At 36.3% G+C, this 23760-nt stretch overlaps 1 protein-coding gene across 1 annotated transcript in view; it reads right to left on the reverse strand.

Annotated features, from left to right (window-relative positions):
• The window catches only part of LOC129737838 (homeobox protein homothorax-like), a 115937-nt gene extending 100912 nt beyond the window's left edge, over positions 1-15025 (reverse strand). The window contains exons 1-3 of the mRNA XM_055728996.1: positions 15007-15025; positions 14447-14494; positions 8560-8708 (exon numbers count right to left, since the gene is read on the reverse strand). Of these exons, the coding sequence (XP_055584971.1) occupies positions 8560-8708; positions 14447-14494; positions 15007-15025 (216 nt within the window). The remainder of the gene's footprint in view (positions 1-8559; positions 8709-14446; positions 14495-15006) is intronic.
• Positions 15026-23760: the final 8735 nt, after the last annotated feature.

Consider the following 23760-nt stretch of genomic DNA (forward strand, 5'->3'; position numbering starts at 1 on the left):
ACCGAGTTATTTGGTTTCGCATGATTGGTTTGGATTTGCTTTGTCGAATCCATCAAACCACCCTACCATCTTGTAAGAAACAGTAGGCAAATACTAACACCCTCCCTCTCTATGTGCTTACGTAATTAGTGAACGACCCCTAATTTCTGTGTATTAAACGCAAATAAAACTGACCGTTTGTAAGACTTTTCTCACGGCATTGAATACTCTATAAAACTTTTCTTTAAGTATCGTATCGTAATATTTCTAATTCCATTTGCATTCTAAATACTTATTTTATCGAAAAAAGGATATCTGAAAAAAGCCGCTCCAAAATCGGTTACAATGGACGGAAACATTTGAAAGGATTGCTGCACGGCGGAAAATTACTGACAGACGTATGACATGAGCCAGAGTGAATAAAATCCTCATCATTGTCGCACATGAAAGTGTCCCAAATCAGAGACGTGGAGAATGAAAAGGAAATTACAAAAAAGGAACATCACAGACTAGCAAACTTTTGTAATCCCCGCCGCTCATCAATAATACCGGACAGCCAGCTCAACCATCCTCCAGCAAAAAAAAGGAGCCAAGTGCTTTAGAATTATGCATACTTGGGTACCTACCCAGTACCTAAAATACACAGCGGAAATGTATCTCACAAATAGGAAATGGGATTGTGGCAAACGGACGAAGCCAGGATGGCAACAGGCAAACAGTCATGTTTCGGTATAATTCGTTTATGTCCACCACCCGGTTGACGGTTGTTGTTGTTGCTGCTGGTGTGAAACGAAAGCAATCTCGTAGGAAATTGTTATTTTCTTTGGAGAAAATGAGATGCTGCTGGGCAAGGGTGTTGTCGCCGTTATAAGCCTTTAGACTAGAACTTCAATGCCCTTAGTTAAAATCCTCTCGATAAATAATCTTGCATGCCGGACGACCTGGTTATTTTTGTCGGCGTTACTTTCATTTTCGATTTTCGATATTTCAGATTTCTATGAATCTTAACTGTTTTTGACCTTCCAACGCCAGCGTTTGCAAAATATCAGAACAAATATACAAAACAATGATTTCGAAGCAAATGTTAACCGATTTAGGTGATTATGATTCATTGTTCAGGTAGTTTATTTTCGTTTCTGAACACCTAAGTGAAGTTGAATCTGATCTGACTTAGATAAAATTAGCCTTAACTTCAAGTTAAATTCCTCAACTCCATCTGACGCATTTGGTATAATGATGAGTTTTGACGCGGTGCTATTTGGAAGTCAGCTATTGAGCAAACGATTATTTGAGGCATTATTTAATGCCAGTGCACGGAGTTCGAATACGTCATCATATATGAGTTGGACTACATATGTTTTTTTTTATTTGTTAGTTTGTTTGTATGCACCTTATACAAATCCAAACCGCTTAGTCGATCAGCCAATTTTTTTTAACTGGACCCCCGACCAGAAATAATCGAAAAAAAAAAAATAGTTTTTCCAGAAAAATTTAAAGTTTAAAATTTTGAGCGATTCGAAAAGTTCAAGGTGTTTTACGCGACCCCGGACCAGAAAAAAATATTTTTTTTCCGGAAAATTATCAAGTTTATAATTTTGAGTTATTTAGAAAATTCAAGGCTTTTTACTTGACCCCAACCAGCAAAATTTGAAAAAATAAGTTTTTCCCGAAAAATTTTCAAGTTTAAAATTTTGAATGATTAAATGAATTCAAGGTTTTTCACGCGGCCCCTAACCAGAAAATATCGAGAAAAATATTTTTCCTCAAACAATTTTCAAGTTTAAAATGTTGAGTGGTTAAAAAAATTCAAGGTTTTTCAAGCGACTCCCGACCAGAAAAAATCTTTAAAAAAAGATTTTTTCTCGAAATTTTTTTTTGACCTGTGTAAGGTTTTAGTAAAAGTGTTGAGCTCCTCTCACCTATGAAGAGGGACCCTCTCATACAACTTTCGTTTTTACTCTCTCGCTCTAACCAAAAGTCATGGCACTCATTTTGTCAACCAACCTTCCCTTGGCGGGGTTGTTTTCACCATCCCCATCGGCCGGGAATTAGAACCGACCATCCAGAGTTCACGTGTACTGGACAGCAAATCGGTTAAAATTTTCAAATTCCAAAACCCCTTTTTTATTTGAATAATTTTTGAGTTGAGTTAAATCTCAGATCCCGTTACATAAAATAGGGAAATGTACAGGGATAAGAGAAAGGGCAAAAAGCTAGCAGTATGAAAATATTCAATAGGTGTTAGCTCAATACTTCTAATTGATGCGTCTAAAAGAGGAAAAAAGTTTCCTCAGAAAATGTGTTTGGGATAAGTGGGAACAAAATTCCTTCCTTTTATCACCTTTGACGACTTGGACGTGGCCGGCGCCGTTATTGATCATTGAGATCAGTGAGAACATGAGTTTTGTGCATTGAAAATGAATTGATAATCCCAAGCTGCATTCTATTGAGCTTAGATTGATGGCCTCGCTCAATCACGGATCAGCAACAATTATTGGCGATGTGGAAGCGGAACTCGTTCTACTGAGCCACGCCAGCGGTCATAGAACTCGAAATGTGTTAATTGAAAAAAAAATAGGTACTTAATTAAAAAACAAAAATCAAGATGTTTAAGGACTGTTTATGAAGCTTTTCGGGCTTACTGATTGAATATGAGTAGTCAACTAAGCTAAGCTAAGCTAAATTGTAACACATTTTTCTTAAAATTTTATTGTTAAACCAAACCACCCCCCTCCCCCCCATTAGGATCCAAAAAACAAGCGAGGTATTCTAGTCTACACTCAAAATTTTGAATTCAGTTTGAAATTATGATAATAGAGTAAGGTTAATCAAGAGTAACAAACTAGACTAAAAACCAAAGCCAAATCCTCAAAAACTCATCTCAAGTTCAAAACTCTGCTACACTTTTTCATAATTTTCTCACTTGTTCATAGTAATTCAGGTCTTACTATAAATATAGAATACAATTCGAAAAACGAAAATAGGAACACATTTTCGTTTTTCGGATACTGTATCGAGTTCAGGATTCTTGATTTTCAGTTTGAATAATCATAAGAAATTAGAAATGAAAAGCTGCCTTGAAATTCTGGTTAAAATTTGGGTTTGCATTTCATATTAAATTTGAATCATGCTTTTCGAATCATATGCATTTTCAATATTTTGATAATAGTTTTCCGATATGGAAAAAAGAAAAAAATAGTTTTATATTCTAATTCGAAGTTCTTCAACTTCATTCTTACACAAAATTCAAACATTCAAAGCTTCGGAATGGCAATCAACATTTGAAAACTCAGATTCAGATAATTTGAAATTCATAATTTAATTCAGAATCACAAAAAAGATTATTAATAAAAAAGTTAAACTGATTTTTAATTAAACCTGAACTTCAGAACTCAATGAAAGATTTTAGAATGAGGGTTCTAAAACTTGGCTCATAAAATTGTGATCTAGAATAAGATTCGGAAAGGGGTTTTTAAACCTTTCAGAAATCGTATAGGAATACAGATTCAAAGCACAGTTTTTGAATCAGGTTCAGAATTCTGACTTGTGATTCTGAATGCAGATTCAAAATTCAGAAAAAGTCTGATCTTGTAAATAAATTTTACAATCAACTAAAATTGTTGAGGAGTTTAAGAGATCAAGAACTAAAGATTGCTTGTCAGTTGAATTTCCAGATTTAAAATTTTTAACCAGCCTTTTAGGTTTGGGACTAACGTTACGATTCAATACGAAAACTTTCAATGTAAAAGTACTTGAAAATGAATAATCATAATCTTACAAACATAATTCGTTTTTTTTGCATTCGTGCATTGTTGGGCAAAAAATCATTGGTAATAATCAGTCAATAAAACCCCTCCCATAAGTCGGTTCTTCCTACGGCGAGATGGAATTTAAAAAACATATTGTGGCATATGGAACATCAAAAGTTTGTTTTCTTCGTGAATTGCGGGCGTGGCTACAGAAACTAGTCAGATTTAGTGTAGAATGTCGCTTCGCTAAAGTTGGGCAATGTATCCTATAGCTCTCAATTGATACCTCTTCTTTTTACAGGCCTTAAAATTACAATTCTAATGTTTCAAACAATGAATAATCGTGTAAATATGCTGACATTACATGATAAGATGTCGCCATGTTTGACTTGAAGCTCTTATCCAAATATAATGTTGATGCTAGGACAGAGGCTTTTTTTTGTTACCGAATCACAGAGCTAACTCTGACGTACAAAAAAAAAGTATTCAACAAAAAAACACCCGATATTATTTGTTTGAAATTCAATGTCGAAAAATTATGCCAAATTTGAATTACATGAAACTAGTCATTCATGTCTTATCACGATGGTGCTCAGCCTTCTTTTATCGCATAATACCACCACAGCAAAGGCAATTTTGTACTTCCATTATTATCCATTTTGTGCCATCGACAAATCCCTCGGTAGAGTAGGTAGTTGGGTCTTTGGAAGGGAAGAAAAGTGAAGACGACGACGGTCGCATCCTAAGGAAGAACTCATACAAAAAAAAGGCTATCAACCCTGCTTTGGATGCTTGGGATCGAGAAATGAGTCCTATAATGTGGGTACTCGATGGTTGAAACCCCTGCCCTGCTCGGTATCCGCAACTAGGCAGGGTAAAGCATTAGTCTGGGAGTTCTGGGGAGGAACGGAAATTTATAGAAACAAACACTCCCGCCGCGCCGTCATTCTACCGCCCGGCCTGAGTAGTGCCGCCGATTGCCGGGCAACTGTACACCCCGATAGGACGAACCCAGGGATCAACACACTGAGAAAAAGAGATTGGGGAAAATTATCTAGCTCATTTAAAGCAGAGTTAAAAAGGGATGAAAGAGATTGCGTTCGGTTTGAAAGGAATATATTAGCATTAAATTTATAGAAAAAGGTTTAATTTCACTCTCCACAGCCAACCTTAGTCGGACCCAACGAAACACCTGACCCTTTCCGGGGCTTTTTATGCCGTTGCTCTCTCTCTCTCTCTCTCTGTCTTGTTACGAAGCCCCGAAAAGAATATTAGATAACAGTTCCTAAACAGCCAATTGAGAAATTAGCTAAATGGCTATGCTTGGCTGCTCAAATGCTTTTTAATCGTTTTACTACTCTAGCATAAAACTACCGTTGTAATTGACAACAGCCCACCAGATAATAAACACTGTGGTGCTCAAAATGGGTTATGAATATTTAAATTTGTTAGTAAAGTTCAAATCAGCTTCCCTGTGTTGTAGTATCCGCAAATTGTTGCTTCCCGAAGTTTTCCGCAGGAAATAAGAAAATTTTCAATTAATGCTATTCCTTTTTTTTTGTTTTTCCTTTTTGGGGGGGTCGCCGTCTGTGTAGGGATTTGGCCCATGTTTGCTCGGCGAGAAATACGGATTAAATTTGCTCATCTAGCGAAGGAACGAACGGATGCACGAAATTAAAACGTAACCATTCCCATCCAAAAGAAAAGCTGAAAAAACGAAAAGAATAATTTTCATGTTTATTCAACATCCGACCAGCAGCAGTGTCGTCGTCTGAAAGCAGCAGCAGCACCAAAGCCCTTCTGAAGCTCGACGGGGGTCTTCTTAATTTTCCCGAAAACAGCCCTAGCAGCCCCCCCAAAAACAGGGCGCGGAGAAAATGAGTCCTCCGACATGAACCAGTTAATTAAAGTGAAATTACCAATAGGACATAGAAATTAATAGAAACTGCCATTGAGCGAATCCATTGCTAGCTGGCTGGCTAACATTATGTAGATCAAAGTGTGGGTGTAGGCTTACGATAATAGCCCTTACTCACTAGAGAATTTGTCCGGACAAGTCTCAACAACCCCCCTAAGAAGGTTGAACGATTGAGATATCACGCTAGGTTTAGTTAGAAAAAATATTTGAATAAAAGGTTACTCAAAACGAAGCGATATAACCTTTAAATACGAATCAACTTAAAACCGTCTGGAAGAGAAATAAAATGATTTACTCTAAATTTAGAATTTTGGATAAAATTGAACAAATTGACAAAAAGTTCTATAAAAAATTTCTTCTAATTTATTCATTTACCAGTCAAATCTATATAGAATTGATCGGAACAATTTCAACAAAACAAATAACGAAATGAAAAGGCAGATTTAATGAAAGAATATTTTTTTGAAGTCCTGAAAAGTATTCTTGAAATGGAGTTGTATGAAGAGAAGATGAAATTTACTTATTTGACTGCTTAGAAGCTTTGAATCTGAACCCTGATTTTGATTTCTTTTTCTTCATTATAAATCGCGACAATTCATCATTGATCGCGACAAACTTAAAAAAGGATTTTTTATTTTCTTAACAATCATTATTACAATTTTTCCTTGCAAAACTTTTAAGATGGATACAACACGAAACAATGACGAATTGGCAACATTTAGGATTGAAATTATGGCAACTTTTCAAGGGATTTATCAAAACGTCTACATATATTGAGTCTATTTCAGAGTGACCAATATGAACGCGATTCATCAGATCCTGATATGTTGTTAGATTTTATTAACTTAAATTTTGGTGCCAGTATTTTTAAGAAATGCGTACCTATACGTCATGGTAGAACTAAACCAAAAATAGCCCTTGGTTTAATCCAATTATAATAGATATCCAAACTGATGCAATCGGTGCAATCTAATGAAATTCCTCTTAGATGCATCAAAAAGCATGTACCATACATTTAAAAACCCACCGCATATATTAAAATTTAAAGTTCTGGAAAATATCCTCAAATGTGGAAACACTCGATAATAATCCCAATCATAAAGAAACCCAATTTAAGCTCGTATAAGTATTAGTTATGCTTTATCGAAAAGTTTTTGAAATTCTAGATTTTTCAAAAGAGTTCGACACGATGAATAACGCCCGATTCCAATCATTTCTGGAGTTTCTCAGGAACCCATTCTAGGACCCATTCTTTTTACAATGTTCATAAACGATCTTCCAAGCATTCTTTGGTACTTTCAAATACTTATTTTTGCAGATGATGCTCAGCTCTATTTATTTAGACTATAGAAACTTTTCAGAACAGTCCATTACCGTTCGTATCAATGATGATCAATAAGCATCGAACTAGCAAACAGTTCCAAAAAATGGCAATACTCCTATGACTATTTAAATAGAAATGGAAAAAGTGTTTTTTTCCGGTTGCCATAATTTGCCGCGGTAGTGACAACATTCAAAATTTAGCTAAATTAGCATATTACCCGGGCAACAGGTCTATAAGATATGAAATGATATTTTTTTAAAGAGAAAAATTTAAATCAAGAAATGAAGAAGAAGGGTCCGATGAAAGTTATAAAGAGAAAAATGAAGAAAATTTCGATTATTTATTCATTAATTATTTTTATTTGTGCTTTCTATTAAAGAAAATAGTTCAAAAAAGCAAAAAAAATCCAATCAATGGGTTGTTCATAAACTTCGTTATGTTTTTCCAACATGAAAAACGCAGTGTAATAAAAGATCATATAATTTAATTTAAAAATATGGACGACCCCAAATTAAAAATTAATGCCATATTCGTGTTCAACATCCAAAAATTATGTAAAGTACATGATTTTTATTACAATTCTAGTAATAGTTTTCTGTTGAATGAATTGCAACACATTCGAGGATTAAAATGCAAAATCTGAAGATTTATTGATAAATAACTACTGTTTGTTTTAAAATAAAAACCGAAATTTGAACAGTTCACTTCCAGTTCCAGTTCCAAACTTCCAGTAAATTTCTACCTTTGCCGTGTAGATTCCAGAAACAGAAATTTAACAAGAATTCTTTCAATTTGTTAAGTCAGTGCAAAAAAAAAACCGAAATATTGAGGTTTTTTTTGTTTCGATTATAGTCGTTTTACCACCTTCATGGCATTCGCGACTTTATATCAACGCTTCAGTTGGCGGACAGTTTCTGAAAAACTTATCCGGTACAACTGTGTTCGATGTTTACTCTTGGGCTCGAACTCGCGGACATCGGCTCAGGAGGCAACTGGCCTTCCAACTGAGCTGTATCACAAGCCACTAAAAATATTGAGAGTGATTTATCGATGGTGTTGGAATTTAATGAAATTGCAATATGACGACAGCAGAATAGGACTTGGTGGTAAAACTGGTAGTTACTTTTTCTCTCCCTCGTTGTGCTAGCTCCTACTACAAAAACAAGGTAAGGTACTGCTGTTGGTTGCCTCATCTCTTTGGCTCGGATTTGCCGTTTGCCGTTTCTTGACGGATCCATTCCCATTATAAATTTATATACATTTTGGATAGCTCTTCAGACTTAGAAAGAAAGCTAGATATGATAGAATGATAAAAAGTACGTTTTTTTATGTGTCAGTTTTCCAATTTTTTTTTGTTTCTCATCCGGCAGTTGTCTTGAATTAGTAATGAAAGTTCATAATAACTTTGATAGCTAGTCGGTGAAACTTGCTCAATCACGGTTGTTTTGAAGTCTTACAAAATTAAAACACATGTAATAGCCCTTATAATTTGATTTTTGTTGAAAATTTCTAAGACAAAGTTTGAGTAATTTAGGGATATTTTGGAATCTGGTATGATATTTAAAAAAAGGGGTTTTTCGGTCACTTACCGTTAGATGTTGAAACAGCCACGCTCTTAGAATATTTGTTGCCACCTTAGGAAATATACCGCGCTTCTTTTGGTTTTTCTTGCCGTTAGAATCGTCGTCCTCCTCCCCCGTGCCGTCCCCGCTGCCAATACTGGTATTACTGGCCTCGCCTGTAGGGAGAAAAAAAGAGAACAAAGGAAAAAAAATGACAAAATGACATTCTGCTAATTATCTATTAAAAATATTAAAGACAATTTCTCGCGTGCGCACTTGCTGCAGCACAGCCTCTCCACACCTTGTATAACAACACAACCCCGACCGATACAATACCGACGGACCATTCAGAGTAGAGTAGAACCGGTCGGTTTGTCGGTCGGATTGGATCGGACCCGGGCGGGATACGGGTGGGTTTCGACGAGCGAGTCCGAGCGCAATTGGTCGGGTCAGGGAGAAACGCCGGCGGAAGGTTATTTTATGAATACGATTAGGCATGCGAATCTTGCCTTGGCTTGATTTGGCACGACAACGGAACGAAAGTTAGCTGCGAGATGAGGACGAGGACGAGAGGACGCCAGAAGGAGGGTTTCTGTTGTTGGTATCGTCCTGGTATGATCTCTGGCTTTCTCGCCTTGGCCTGCGGGTTATGATAATAGGATTATGCACCCTTTTGCTTGGGATGGAATAAATGTGTTATCTAAATGGATCAAATGTGCACTAAACACATTATATGATAAATCTCAAATTGCTTGCTTGCTTGCCGTGATTGCTGCTGCTGTTGCTCAATTTTGCGTTTGTTTCACAGCTGTCCCTAGGCGAAGATCTTTTATCTAAAATTGCACCCGTTTGGTTGGTGTAGGCCGGTTGATTATTGATCCAGAAAAAAACACCCCCCATGACTGTAGAAGTTAATTTGTCAATGTTATTTTAATGCGTTACACTCAATGCATGTGATTGTACTCGGGTAAAAAATATTTTGAGAAAAATATTCCACTTGAAATAATGGTCAAATTAACTTAATATGTTTAACTACTTACAAATTTTCATTTAAAACCATATCAAGAGTACAAAGGCCTTTTTACAGAGAGTTATTCAAGATAAAGCGGACGTAAGAGCTGTTGCAAGATAATTTCATTAAAGGAAACCATTTTAGTGGGATATCGTAGAAAGCTGAAAGCTTTTTACTGCTCGAAAGGCTACTTAGCTTTTTTTGAGACTCAAAGAAATTCAAGAACTTCCTGTATTGTTACATTCAGTTATAATTTCTGTATTGTCCTTTTCTAGACAGTATTCAGTTCACAGCAAAAAAAAACTGTAGCCCTAGTTGTTTCAAATTCAGCATCCAAAGTATTATTCACTATTTTATATGTAATAACGCACAGTTTTCTATTGCAATGAATTCACATCGAAAATGAAAAATATTACATATTTTTATGTCCTAATTACAAACGAACCATGTACGGAATCTGAAAATGTCTTCAAGTATAATATTACATCATGCGTCGTAATATTTATACACTGTAATTTCATATAGTCTGTCAAAAAGAATGGCGGGAGCCAATCGAACGAAAAGCTTTGTGAATCTCAATACTTCAATCATGATTTTCCAATGCTTAGAAAGTTGGCTCGATTGGCTGCCACGGTATAAATAGACAAGGTAGGTTACTAACGCGAGTAAACAACTCGTTTGAATGCAAACAAGTGACGTCATTACTATCTTCGAATAGAATGTCAGGCAAAAATTTTGCGCGCGTAAGATAATGCTGCATACACCGAGGATCACTAGATGGATAGTAATGACGACATTATCGGGAAGATATCACCTTATTATATTGTACACCGTGGATTGGCTATCGTCATTCTCTTTGCCAGACCAAGGTTTTTTTGAAACACGAGGTTCTCCGACTTTCACAGTAAGTAGGCGAGGAGTGAGCGGGGCTCTCAATGAGTTTGTTTACAAACATAAGATTATTTGCACAGCTTTTCTGTGGTTTGTTCGTAAACAAACTCCATGAGTTCCACAGTTGCATTGAATAAATAGCCAAAATGGCTGAATCGGGAATTTGATATACGGTAAGGTAACACCTCCTATATATTCGCAACTTGTGCCAGACTATATGAAATTAAAGAGTCTAATAGAGTGCCACAAATGACCCGACATTTGAAAAAGTTATGCGCTGCAGGCTTAAATTGATCCTAGGCCTAGTTCTACAAGCTCAAATGCCCAGGGAATCCAAAAATCGCTATCGTCCGATAGAATTTGCCGATCGAAACACCCGTGAGAAAGATTTTCATCAGCAAGAACACTGAAGCATGGATCATCAAAAATCTGGAAGCACTTATTATACCGTAGCGCTCCTAGTTGTCGGATCAGAAATGTTTGGACAGTACTTTGTTTTGGAATGTTTGCTCTATGTCTATCAGTGCTGAAAATTTCATTACGATTCGTTTTGTTTCAAAAAAGTTGCACGTGATAGAAGCCGCGAGACGCAAATTAATTTTGGACACCCCCGTCAAAAACCCGACGTGGTCTGGTTCAAAAATTGCGAAATATGATTTTGGGCGGCTTCCTGGCCAAAATTTTTACAAAGCCACTGGTCGGAGTGATGTCCCCATCAATTTCAAATTCGTTTTCGCTGATAAGTTTGCAAAAAAGTGTTTGATCTGGCAAGGTATTTGCAGCTGCGGACGAAAAACCCCGGTTTTTGTGAAAGACAAGACCATGGACTCCGAAATATACAAGGAGGAGTGCCTGAAAAACGTTTTTTTTTCCGTGCATTAGATCTCACAAAAGACCAGTAAAGTTTTCGCCAGAATCGGCAAGCTACCACTACAGCAAAGAGGTACTACAGTTGTATCGGGCCAACGGGTGGATTTTGTCGAAAAGGACATCAACCCACCCAACTGCCCTCAATTCCGCCCTATCGAAAAATTTTGGACAGTTGTCAAGCAGAAGATGAAAAAGAATAGTAGGTCGACTCGGGATGCAACAGAGATGAAGAGATTGTGGAACAAAATGGCCACTGAGGTCAGCGAATAGGGTGTCCAAACTATAATGAGTGATACTCAACGAGAAGTTCCAAATTTCATCAAAACAAAATCGGAATATTTTTTTTAATTATTTTTCCTTTGAAGTGCAATAAAAACCCTACATTTTGAGTATTAAACATTTTTATTTCGTTTACATAGCTCCGAGATAAATCCTTTTTAATGCGTCCAGATTTCGTGTGATCCATGCTTTTTACTAGCGTTATCAACTTCAATTTTTCTCTCGATAAGTTGTGCATTCCGATTCAAATTTGTCGTATCTTGTAACGTTAAGGATAAGTTCTCGCTCTCGGACGATAGAAAATTTCTCACTATTTTGCATGGAGTTGAGGGCGCGGAGAGTCAGAATGGACGTAAAAAGCTAAAAAAAGCACTCTTTGTGCGTTTGTTCGTTTGATCGCTTCCAGTTTTGTTAGAGAATATTCTCAGAACTAGAACTGACTGAGAGAAAATGATTACAGGCGAGTTATCCTGATCGGCATTGGGAAAGGATGAGAAGTCATCGCGTTCTCATATTTATCGCTAAGTGTTAAACGAATGATAAACCAGTTATCATTATCAGATCTGCTCGATTTGCATCCCTGCTCATGCCAAATTTGGGCCAGATCGGATCACGGGAAGGGGTCGCTCAACAAGCATAAAGTTTGTATGGGATTTTGAAACATTTTGTTCGGGAGGAACTTGAAATTCCGGTTTTTCATGAATAACTTTGGTCCTCTTCGGCCAATTTTTTTTGAAAACGGTTTTTTTAAAGCCTAAGCTATGAAAAATATTTCATCCGAAGACTCCATTTCGATTCGAGTTAAGATGAACGGCCCCTTCCCTGGCCCAAATTTGGCATGAGACCTTGTACTAGGCCTAGGATCAATTTAAGCCTGCAGCACATAACATTTCACAAGCTTGAAATTTCCCCATACAAATTTGGGGCAGTCTAGTGTCTATAGTAATATTACATCAAAGTAGAACTTGATTGTCAAAATAATTTTCATTATTCCTCCTCGATTCGCAACTGTCAACTGAATTCACTCTGCAATTAAGTCATATAAATATTATCTGATCTCTAGGCGAAATTTTTGCTCCTTAACTTATTTGATTCTTTGATATTTTAGTCAAATTGACTGCATTGCATTTCAAACTGCACAGGCGTCCGGAAATCAAGGTGAGCTTTCCGAATCTATTTTCAATAATTAATCTTTTTGGTTCTTTTTCCTAACAGTTTTAATTCAATAAACGCTGCATTTGGAAGCTGTTAATGTTCTATTTTTGGTATCTTTGGTATCTCAAACCTGGAACTTTATTGAAATATTTAGTTAATATTTCTGTTGATCAATGGTCCGGGAAGTTTAAGGTCAAGTACGAAATGCCGGAACTGTCAACTATTTTCCCCTTCTTCAGCAACCAATCTTTCCGTGTTGGAAATAATGGTTTCGAAAAATACTGGGATGAATAAAACGCAATATTAAATTATGTTATTTACGACACGAATGTTCCACTTTAGAAAATGCAAGAGTACGCAGAGCACCTCAAGTGGCGAGTCGATCGTCTTTTCTTGAACTGTGTGAAGTGCAGGTCTCATTAGTATATTCGCTCCTCAAGAATTGTGCTACAGTATATACTTTACTCTTAACCGAAATCTTAGCCACAGAAAAAAGGAGCTTTATTTGACTGCACTGAGCACAGCCACGTATATCTTTAATTATTCTGCAGAAAAATGTTCAAAGTGGAATATTTATTATGGTTTTCACACTTTCTGCATCTTCACGTACCTACGTACATTCATGCGGTGGTGGTGCAAGGAAGAAAATATTTAAATAAAACTCTCGTAAATTCGTGGATTCCAGTGTGCGCCTTTTTGATTTTGTCTTCTGCCTCCCACCACCTACAGAGCGTAAGTGTGATTAAACTTGAATACTTAGGAGGAGGGACGGAACGCGATCATCGAGACATCGGGAAAGATCGGGTGCACTCTTAAGGCTTGCGCTGCGCGTAAACAAATTCGTCTCGACAGTATGTGGAATGCATTTTCAATAAACGGAGTGCCCCGGGAGAGTTTGGAGTGTGTGAAGAATGTGGTACAACGGAAAGCAACACGACAGAAGATCACTGACATCGGTGTCTCCAAGTGTGCCCCAAACTCGAAGCAGCGCTCTCGGTCTCCTTCGAAAAGTTGTTTGTATGCAGTATTGGGTCTGTGTATCATATTTTCAGACGTGACTCATCAACTATTCCGCGTTAAGCTATGATGACATTCGAAATTACGCCTTGCAAATCCGTCCTGTAATTTTCGAGTTGAACTCTTTTTTTTTCTCGCTCCTCTTCAATAACTGACTAGTTTTACTTACTGGATGGGTGACTTTATAGTTCCTGTTCAAGTTCACCTGTTGCTGTCAGTTTGCCGTAGATGGAAACTGTCAGCTCTTGTTGCAAATACTGCACAAGTTGTCGTCTGAAGATAATATTTTACGGCTTAAGCCATCAATGAACTGACTAAATCCGAATATATAAGCAGAAACTAACAAGCTAGCCAAATGTTAGAATATGTCATATGCAGTGGAACGATCATTTTATTTTTCATTTATTTTTCAAACAATCTGATGAGTTAATCACAGCATGCTGGGCGATATTCGTTCTTAGTATTGACGGGAGGCAGCACTGGTTTGTCGATTTTTCACTGTGAAACTACGATCTTAGAGTCTACGTATGTTTTTGCTGCTAGCAAAAGGATTCATAGAGCTCTAAGCTTACAAGTTTAAAATTGACAACGCAGTTGGGCAACGATGAAATCAAGAATTTGAGAAAAACATTTTTTCCCGTTTTTGTACTCAATATACACAACTATAGAACACCGCTTTATAACACCGACCTACAGAATTGCCCAGTGTCCGTCCATTGGCTCGGAGGAGCGCGGTAGCTGATAAAAATTATACATATCTGTGTTTACCACCAAATATTGACAACTGTCGGTATCAATCAATCACTCTTTTTAATTAAATTATTGCTTTATTTGAATTCGCAATCAAATGTGAATCGGCAGTCCGAGCTGGGATGGGCTGGGCTGGCTGACCGGCTGGCATACATGAGAGTGTCAAACAGAACAAGTTTGGTTAGAAGAAAGAAAAAAAGAATGTTAAATCGGCTCAACATGGACGATGATTTATAGACACCCAGAGAGCGAGTGATGAAGTGTGAATTATGCAACAGAGATTTCGTTAAAAATTTAATCAAAACATGTTGCTTAGACGATTTTGAAATTTTTCAGGTTAAGTTCGTATTTGAGGATCGTTTCGTGCTGAATTTATAGAACTAAAAGATAAACGAGAAAAGGGTATAGCAAGATGGGCTGTTATTTGGTTTGGTATATCTGCGATCTGATATGATTTTATGGCGTAATTTAAATTAAGTATCGTCACCAGAATCACTAACCAACCCATTTGTACGTCATTGCGACGCGCGATAGGATTACTGGTTATTGTCGTTGTCAGCAGTCAAGCAGCAGCACCAGGGCAGGACGATGAGGATTTTTTTCCTCCTACTGCTGGAAAACCCTTATGCTGCAGTTTATTCAGGATTTCTGACACCGAAATACCGAAATCACTGACCGGGCTGCGACTTACTGACTGTGGGTTGGGGGTGGGGGAGTGACTGTTTTTAATTTTCCGAGTCAGTCCCTTCGAAACATTAAACACACACGGCAGCAAAATTTCACCACACTGCCTCCTGCTACCTATTTTACGCCATACCCCAGAACTCTCTTTAGGAACCGGTCAACTGCTTTCTGTGTTGCCAGCAGTGATCCCATCATGAATCTGCCGCCTCACAACACACCGTCCGTCGTTCTTCGGTTACTGGACGTTTGGTAGATAAATATATTTATTTAATCTGAATAAATATTGTAATATGTACATTATAGGCATTAAGATTCATTAAAAATAGCCTAGGGAAGCAAAATCTGACGAAACTCGACGAACGACGAATGCGCAGGGCTGGGTTTTGCGGATTTGTGCCGGGTTGTTGTCCCCCTTTTTAGCCGAAGGACTTGTTTTCTTGCTGGAGAATGGCCATTCTGATGCGGTCTCTAATTGAGCGGAGTGATTTAGTACGTCCCTTGCCTCCGTTAGCACAAAATATAAACCTATGAGAGACGGGATGGACGACGACGGTTCGGTTGTTCACCGGTAGGTAGAGCTACAATGAAATCAAGTCCGTAGCAAGATGTGGGTGGGTGGATGTTCGGAAACAGCGCAACACAAACTCGAGGAAAGCGAATAAAGGATACTTTCACGCGCCAGCAATGACAAAAGAGTTCCCGGAGGAAACGTAGGCGGAAATTACCTGAAATGCCCATGCCGCCATTCCAGCTCTAGTAGCCGAACTTGGGATTTTTCGAGAAAAGTTTCTCGTTACCTAAACCTATGCCACCCTACCTTCTCCTGACCACCCACCGTCCTCCCTTCGTCACTATTTTACAACAGGTCATTATCGTGTTTGATCTTTAATTTAAATTCAAATTGAACACCTTCAATTGAACAGCCCGCCGCCAGAGGGCTGCTGTGTGTTGCAAAGATCCTTCCGTCCGATGTTATGTTTCTAATCGAGCAAGGTTTAGAAAGGTACCTAGTTGCCAAACCATCTGTGCTCCGTGTTCGAGTTGCACATTAGAAGTTTAAACAAAAAATATTAGATTTGAAATCAGTTTGATAACGTACACTGAAATGTCATATTCGTCAGTGTTGAAAGAAAATCTTGAAAACAAAACCTTCAAGCAGGGTTGCTGACGGTTTTTTGTTTTGAAATTCTTCCAATCTCAATCTTTAGATCGTAGCATCATCGAAGTCGGGCCGTCAAAACACGAGAAAAACCACATGATTCACAAATAGAACAATTTACTGTATAGATAGTTGGTAGGTTCATTTCGCGCCTCGCATTCAGCGTATTGATAATGTTTCAAACACTAAATTTAAGGCTATCACTTCCTCTATGAAAATCTTTTTCTTTCGTTTTTCTCAACCTGAAATAATAGTTGATTGTAACTGAAAGGCTAGGTTGAAGTTAAATTATAGAACTACCAAATCACCACAAATTGAAAAAGTGCATTTTCTTTTCAGATTAACAGAAAGTTCTTTTAGAAATGGTACACTAGACTGAGTCGATTTGGGGTCATTTCCGAATTTCTCAAACCCTGGGGTCTCAAAAGCTTCGTGTTGGTCCAAAACTCATCCATGATTTTTTGCAGAATTTTTAGGTAACGTTTACATGAGTAAATTTGGACTTTTAGGTTTGTATGGGAAAATTGAATATTTTGTACTGAAAAATCAACATCATTTTTGTTTCTTCTGTGCCACCGAGTCAGCTGAAGGTTTTTGTGCCAATTTATGAAATTTCTAAAGGAAATTTTCCGCTGAACAACTTTGTCCAAGTCCGTGAATTCGTATCTTATTAGACAAAAAAGTTATTTGCAGTTCAACAGAGGTATGTCTTTTGGCATTGATAAACAATAAATTCAATTGACACCACTGCTTGTGCCCCGCGAAGTTTTGCATGAAAAGTAGTCATGGAACACCTCCCAAGGCACACAACAGTGGTGTCCATTGAATTTATTGTTTATCAATCCTTAAAGACATACCTCTGTTGGACTGCTAATAACTTTTTTGTCTAATAAGATATGAATTCACGGTCTTCGACAAAGTTGTTCAGCGGAAAATTTCCTTTAGAAATTTCATAAATTGGCATAAAAACCTCCAGCTGGCTCGGTTGCACAGAACAAACAAATATGATGTTGATTTTTCAGTACAAAATACTCAATTTTCCCATACAAACCTTAAAGTCCAAATTTACTCATGTAAACGTTACTTAAAAATTCTGCAGAAAATCATGGATGAGTTTTGGACCAACACGAAGCTTTTGAAACCCCAGGGATTGAGAAATTCGAAAATGACCCCAAATCGACTCAGTCTAATGGTACACTTTCTTCTGGTTATAGCTACTTTCCTTGTGATCGGACATGAATAATTTTGACAGCCTATTTTTTCAGAATTTAATATTTATGAGTTTCCGAAATATTGAAGGTACTCCGAAAGAAGCTTCAGAATCATTCATTAATCAATTAAGATTGTAAAAATACTGTTATTTTTACAAATATGTCTATGGATAATATGGTGAAAAATGGTTAAAATACTGCCAAGAATGTCGTTTGAAATTTGTATTTGCGGTAGTTTTGTTAAAAGTATCATGATTGGCAATAATTTATTTCTGTGGTGAGAAAGTCAGAGTTTCCGTGACAAAAACTCTTGTTTTCGCTGACTTCGAAAGCCTATAAGAGTATTCTCGTTTATTTACTTCGCATTCTACGGTCTCAACTAAACGATTTAAAAATTATTTTATTTTATGATGATTTTGTGATGTTCCGGTCAGATTTAGTCAGTTCAGCTGACATCCCTGTAGAACATGTGCCAATTGCACAAAAATATCCAAATCTAGTTAATTTTAAAGCAGCAGGTTGCCAGGATTTTTTCAGCACGTATCCGGGCCGGACAATCCGAGCATTTTTTTTTTTAAACCTGGCAAAATCCGCGCATTTCATTTCTAAATTGACGATAAAAAATCCGGGCAATATCTGGGAAAATTTGTCAAAACCAAGAAATTACTCAACAAAAATCAAGATAAAAGTATTGAAAAAATTAGTTTTTTCATCAGAATTGGATATTGCTCGAAGAGGACTGCGTACACTCGGAGTATTCGAGCGACGAGTGTTAAGAACCATCTTAGGCGACGTACAGGAGAACGGAGTGTCCGAGAAATTGGAGAACGGTTGCCATGGACCGAGTGAATTTTAGGAATTATGTTCGTCAAGTTAAGTCGTGAGACGAAATACTATGTAAATAAAATAATCATAAACAGATTTCAAATCGTATTTTAGGCTTCGAAAAATCTTTTCATGATAATTTTTTTTTCAAAATCTTCTCAGAACATTTTGTTTATGTGGCTGAATAAAAAAAATTACCACACAATTTCCTTTTATTGTTTGACTTACCAAATAAAGTAAAAAATCCGGGCAAAACCCTGGCATTTTTCAATGAAATCCGGGCAACCGGGCCGGGCCGGATTGTTCCCAAATTTTGTATCAAATCAATAAATCAAAAATCAAAAACCGGGCAACCTTAAGCAAATCCACCAACCAAATTATTCGCTGTTCTTCTCAAAAGGGAAATGTTGGGAATAATAATAGCGAAATTGGGAAATAGTAGGAATTTAAGAAAAAGACTGCAGTTAGCTAAATTATTGATTAGACGAGGTTTTGGTGGGAAAAACTGACCGATACAGTGAATGAAAAAGTGTGCGTTTACTGAAGTGAGATACCATGAGTAAAACAGGAATATTTCTTACAATCAACGTAATTTTTTTTCTTATTTTTTCATGAATTATAATAAGATAACCTTTATTTCCTTATTAGAATGTTTTTTGGTCGAATGGATGGTTTTTGAGGTACACCAATTCATAACTGTCCTATTTTAAAGGAACTAAGCTATAAAACGCGACCGCGGCAAAATATGCACCGGCGAAAAAAAAAAACTTGATATCATAAGTCATGTATTAGATTCTTAAAACTCCGATTAAAATAAATCGAGTCAACTACAAATGTTTGCTAGATTTGTGCATTCAACTGCAGATATAATGGATATAATATCTACTTATTTCTAATCAAATTGTTCGGTTTTCATAAAATTTTGGGAGTAGTTATGTTCAAACTCTAATATCCAGCCAATTTCGAACTGTTCATTGGTTTGCTACAAAAATCAAAAATAATTGCAAAAATAAAATCCCAAAGGTTGATTTGTGTTTGAAATTTCTATGGTTTTGAGGTTTCTTTCTTAAGACAAAAAACACCGTAAAAATGTCGGTTTCTTTGAAATTCCCAAAAAAAAATGAAAATTTGAATAGAAATATGTAAAAGTAACCGTACTGAAAATAGTTGAAATAGATTCTAGAAACATAGAATTGATACGATTTTCTGTTTTTGAAAACAATCTTATGAAATTTCAAGTGTATTGACAAAATCATAAGATTATCTTATGAAAACCAAAATCTCCTCTTTCAAAAAGGTGTTCAACAAGAAAGTTCACTTCAGTCATAAGATTAATTTCATTAATTTTTTTTATGGCGCCAATTTATAAGAGAATCTTATAGCGTACATAATATTATTTTTCCAAGTGTACAATAATTTATATAAAATCGAAGACAAAAATTGCTAGTGTTTTTTTTTACATAAATTAAGTGCGAAAACTATCAGATATTTATCATTCAATACTGATGCACGCTCTTTGAATTGTCAATAAAGGCGCCGGCAACGTCCTAATATTAAAAAGAGAGGTTTAAAAAAAGAGGAAAATATGAAAAAATAATATGGCGTCTTGGATCGAAATCTCCTTCTTTTTCAGAAAAAAGAAAACAATTGTGTGATCGCTAAACAATTTTCAAACTATTAAAAATACTAAAAGGTCTAATTCAATAAATCACCAAATTCGATAAATTTTCTTATAAAATAAACATGTTCAAAGTTTGTATGTAAGACTAGATTTTCACAGTTGTTAACATGAGAATAAAATTAACGAAATCGAAATGTTAAAATTGGGGAAATTCGGAAAATATTTCTACTTGTAGTCATAACAATGACAAACCACGGAAAACTCACTCATCAATGAAAAGAATACCGTTCTAAAACATATGCTTTAAAGTGATACTACTTTTGATAAGAAATAACAAATATCAACTTCACTTTCAAACTTAATTGAAAAAAAAAATGATTTTTTTCCTAAAGTGATAAAGATTTATCAATCGAAATTAAATTTTTCAATTACAAAATTTTTCAATCACAAAATGCAGTAAAATGAAACACAGCATATTTCTTCATATAATTTGAAGAAAAAATTTTGTAAAGTTTTTGAGCGCATTTGTTTGAGGAATATTTTCCTATACCGTAGTTAAAGGAAACTGGTCGAAAATATGAATCTTTAAATTTAGCCGAATTGATAAACACAATTTCGTTTAACCCGTCGGAAATTATTTTGGTACACACAAACGTATCGACACAATTTGAATAAAGTCTAGAATAGAGATGTACCGAATATTCAGCGCCGAGTACCGCCAAAAAATCATTAAGCCGAATATTCCGTTCACCGAATAGTTGAGCTAAGAATTCGGCCGAATAGGCCGAAAAGGCCGAATATATATATATATATATATTTTTTAATTTATACAATAACAGAATTCGGAAAGTTTTTCAACTGATGTTGGATAAATTAGAAAATATGCAAAAGTAATATTGAAAAACCTCCAAACTCATAAAAAGCTTATGATTTCAGTAAATCATCTTAGAAATATTCGTGAATCTTTCACTGTAGATAGCTTTATATTTTGATAATCGTTATTCTAAATTTTCTTGATTTAACCAAGCTTGCCCATAGATCTATTAAAGAATTCGAGAAAAGTCTAATCTGAACGGGTTAGCCATATATGTATTTTTAAAACGTTCCAGATTTTACCAGGGTGTATTAAGATTATTTGCTAAATAAAATAAAAAACTCAAATTTCTTTTTGAAAATTTTTGTATTTTGCGTTGCAAAACGATTTTTTAGAGTAAATTTTAAAATAAATATCAATTTTTGTTTAACCCTTAGAAACGATTTAAACAATGCTGCTGTGATTCAATGAAAAGTTTAAATTTCAAGTTATTTCCAAGTTTTCAAAAAAAAAAAAATCGTCGTATGGTATGCTTTAGGTTGAAGATCATCGTTCTTATTGGTAACTACTTTGAGAGACATCTGATGAAATTTGGCATACATCTAATTCGATATCAAATAAGTAGTTTCAAGAAGCTTGACACCTGTTTTGACATGTTTTGTTCAGAGGAACCCGATCTCTTTGGTGATAAACGTCTTAAAGCGACAAGTCATCTGATGTCCTCTCAGCTAATCTAAGACCTCTAATGCAGTAGATATGATCTATTATACATCTAATTGAGAATAATCGTCTTTAAAACATTAAGATGCAAGAAAAAGAAGGAAAATGAAATTTTCGCTTTTGTATTTCTATGGAAACCTAAACAGAATATTCGACCGAATACCGGCCGTTCGCCGAATACCACTATTCGGTACATCTCTAGTCTAGAATACCTATCTTATGTATCAGCCATGCTTAAAGAACGGCACGCTAAGTTATGCTATGCTATGCTGTACCAGTATTGCTGATCTTTAATACAGACACAAATTTGATAAATTTGCCGTCCAATTCAAAAATCTAAACGGTAGCATCATCACCTGACGACAAGGTCAATTTGCCACTCTGTTGTGGCATGGCATAGTATGAACCTTCGTTTTAATTACACTGATAACCGATTATTATTTCATCTCTACCTCACTTGAAGTTTATTGACATAAATCAGGAAGCGTAATGATGATAAATACTGCTAATGCCCCAGCATCCCAAACATACCTCGCATACATTCTACAGACGGTCCCGTCGATGCATGCGAATGGAAGTTGTTATTTTGCGTATTCTGTAAAAGATTTTTGTATGATTTATGCCCTAGGTTGGCTGCTAGCTGTGCGATCATAGGATCAGGGGTCCTGCCTGCACACAAAACTTGTCGTCATGTTGAGCGAGTGAGTGGCAAAAGAAGAGTGAGAACGCGATAATCGCATCGCGATGCATCCCGCCCAGTGAACGAACGGCGGCGCGCTGACTTGATGATGATGGCTGCCAAGACGAAATATTGCGAAATAAAATACCTCATCGCGTACTAGCTAGTAGTTTTCCCATACGCAAATCCGTAAATTATATTTATGGTGGTTGTACGAAGACGGCCATTTAGCACGTCTCGTGTATTTATTCTCCTCTACCGAAAAAGTGCATGGAAGCTGCGAGCGGAAAGAGATCGGTGTAAATTTATCACAAATTTAGCATCCCATGTAATTATAATTAAGTCATCGTTTCAAGTCGACTGACAATTTTTGATATTTCAAAAATATTCAATGGTAACAGAGCGTGCTAGAACTTGACTCGCAGCTTGATTCAACAAACTACCCGATTAACCTCGTTTGAACTCATATTTTCAAGTTTGAGTAAAACGATAGGGACTTTGAATCGATTGGGGGAAAAATTGCTTTCGAAAGTCGTTTTATGCATTGTGCCAAAGTTCAAACATTCATTCAATTTTTTATGAATATTCATAGATTACAAACTCATTGAAGTTGAGTTTTGAAGGGTACCTATATTTTCCTTTCGAACACAAAACACATCATTGCATTTAAACTACATTCTGACAAACACGAGAAAGATTCAATTTACTGAACCTCGATTCCGCTCAAATGCGTGGGCGTTAATTTGCATTGCTTTCGTTCTTTAGCGATACTTCAAGTTGCAAGTGTGGAGAGATTGGCAAACACACAAACGGTCTTAGCGAAAAGTGGATGATTTTTTCGTCTCACCGATCAGTTCTTTTGTAGGAACCAACTAAATAACTACACCCAGCCGTCCATCCAGAATCCAGCAAATCTACATTCAGGGCACACTTTAACGAGTCTCTTCGTCGCCAATTTGGAGTGATAATGTATGTAGTATGACTGTCAATGATTATTTATGCACGGAATTCATGTCGACGACGACGACAAACCGCACAAATCTTCTCTCAGGGGTTTGTGGACCACTTCAGGTTGCACCGCGCGCATTACATGAATAAGTGTCAGTACCTTTCATGATCTTTCCAGATACAAAATTTTTTAGGCATTTCAGGATTATTTTTGTTAACTATAAAAAAAAAAAGAGAAATTCCACCATTAACAATGTATTTGACCTTTATATGGATTAACCTAAGCTTGCAAATCCATCGGAAGATTGTAAATATACATGGAAGAGATCATTGGTCCTCAACTTTTTTAGCTCTCCATTCGAGAAACAGTATTTGCTTTGTATGGACAACCCTCTTCCAAAAGGGATCGTCTTTAAATCTGATGACATGTTTCATTAGACTGAGTCGATTTGGGGTAATTTTTGAATTTCTCAAACCCTGGGGTCTAAAAAGCTTCGTTTTGGTTCAAAACTTTTCAAGTAACGTTTACATGAGTAAATTTGAACTTTTGTATTTGTATGGGAAAATTGAATATTTTGTACTGAAAAATCAAT

Source organism: Uranotaenia lowii, chromosome 1 (genome assembly GCF_029784155.1).
Source record: "Uranotaenia lowii strain MFRU-FL chromosome 1, ASM2978415v1, whole genome shotgun sequence".
In the NCBI taxonomy this organism is placed as follows: domain Eukaryota; kingdom Metazoa; phylum Arthropoda; class Insecta; order Diptera; family Culicidae; genus Uranotaenia; species Uranotaenia lowii.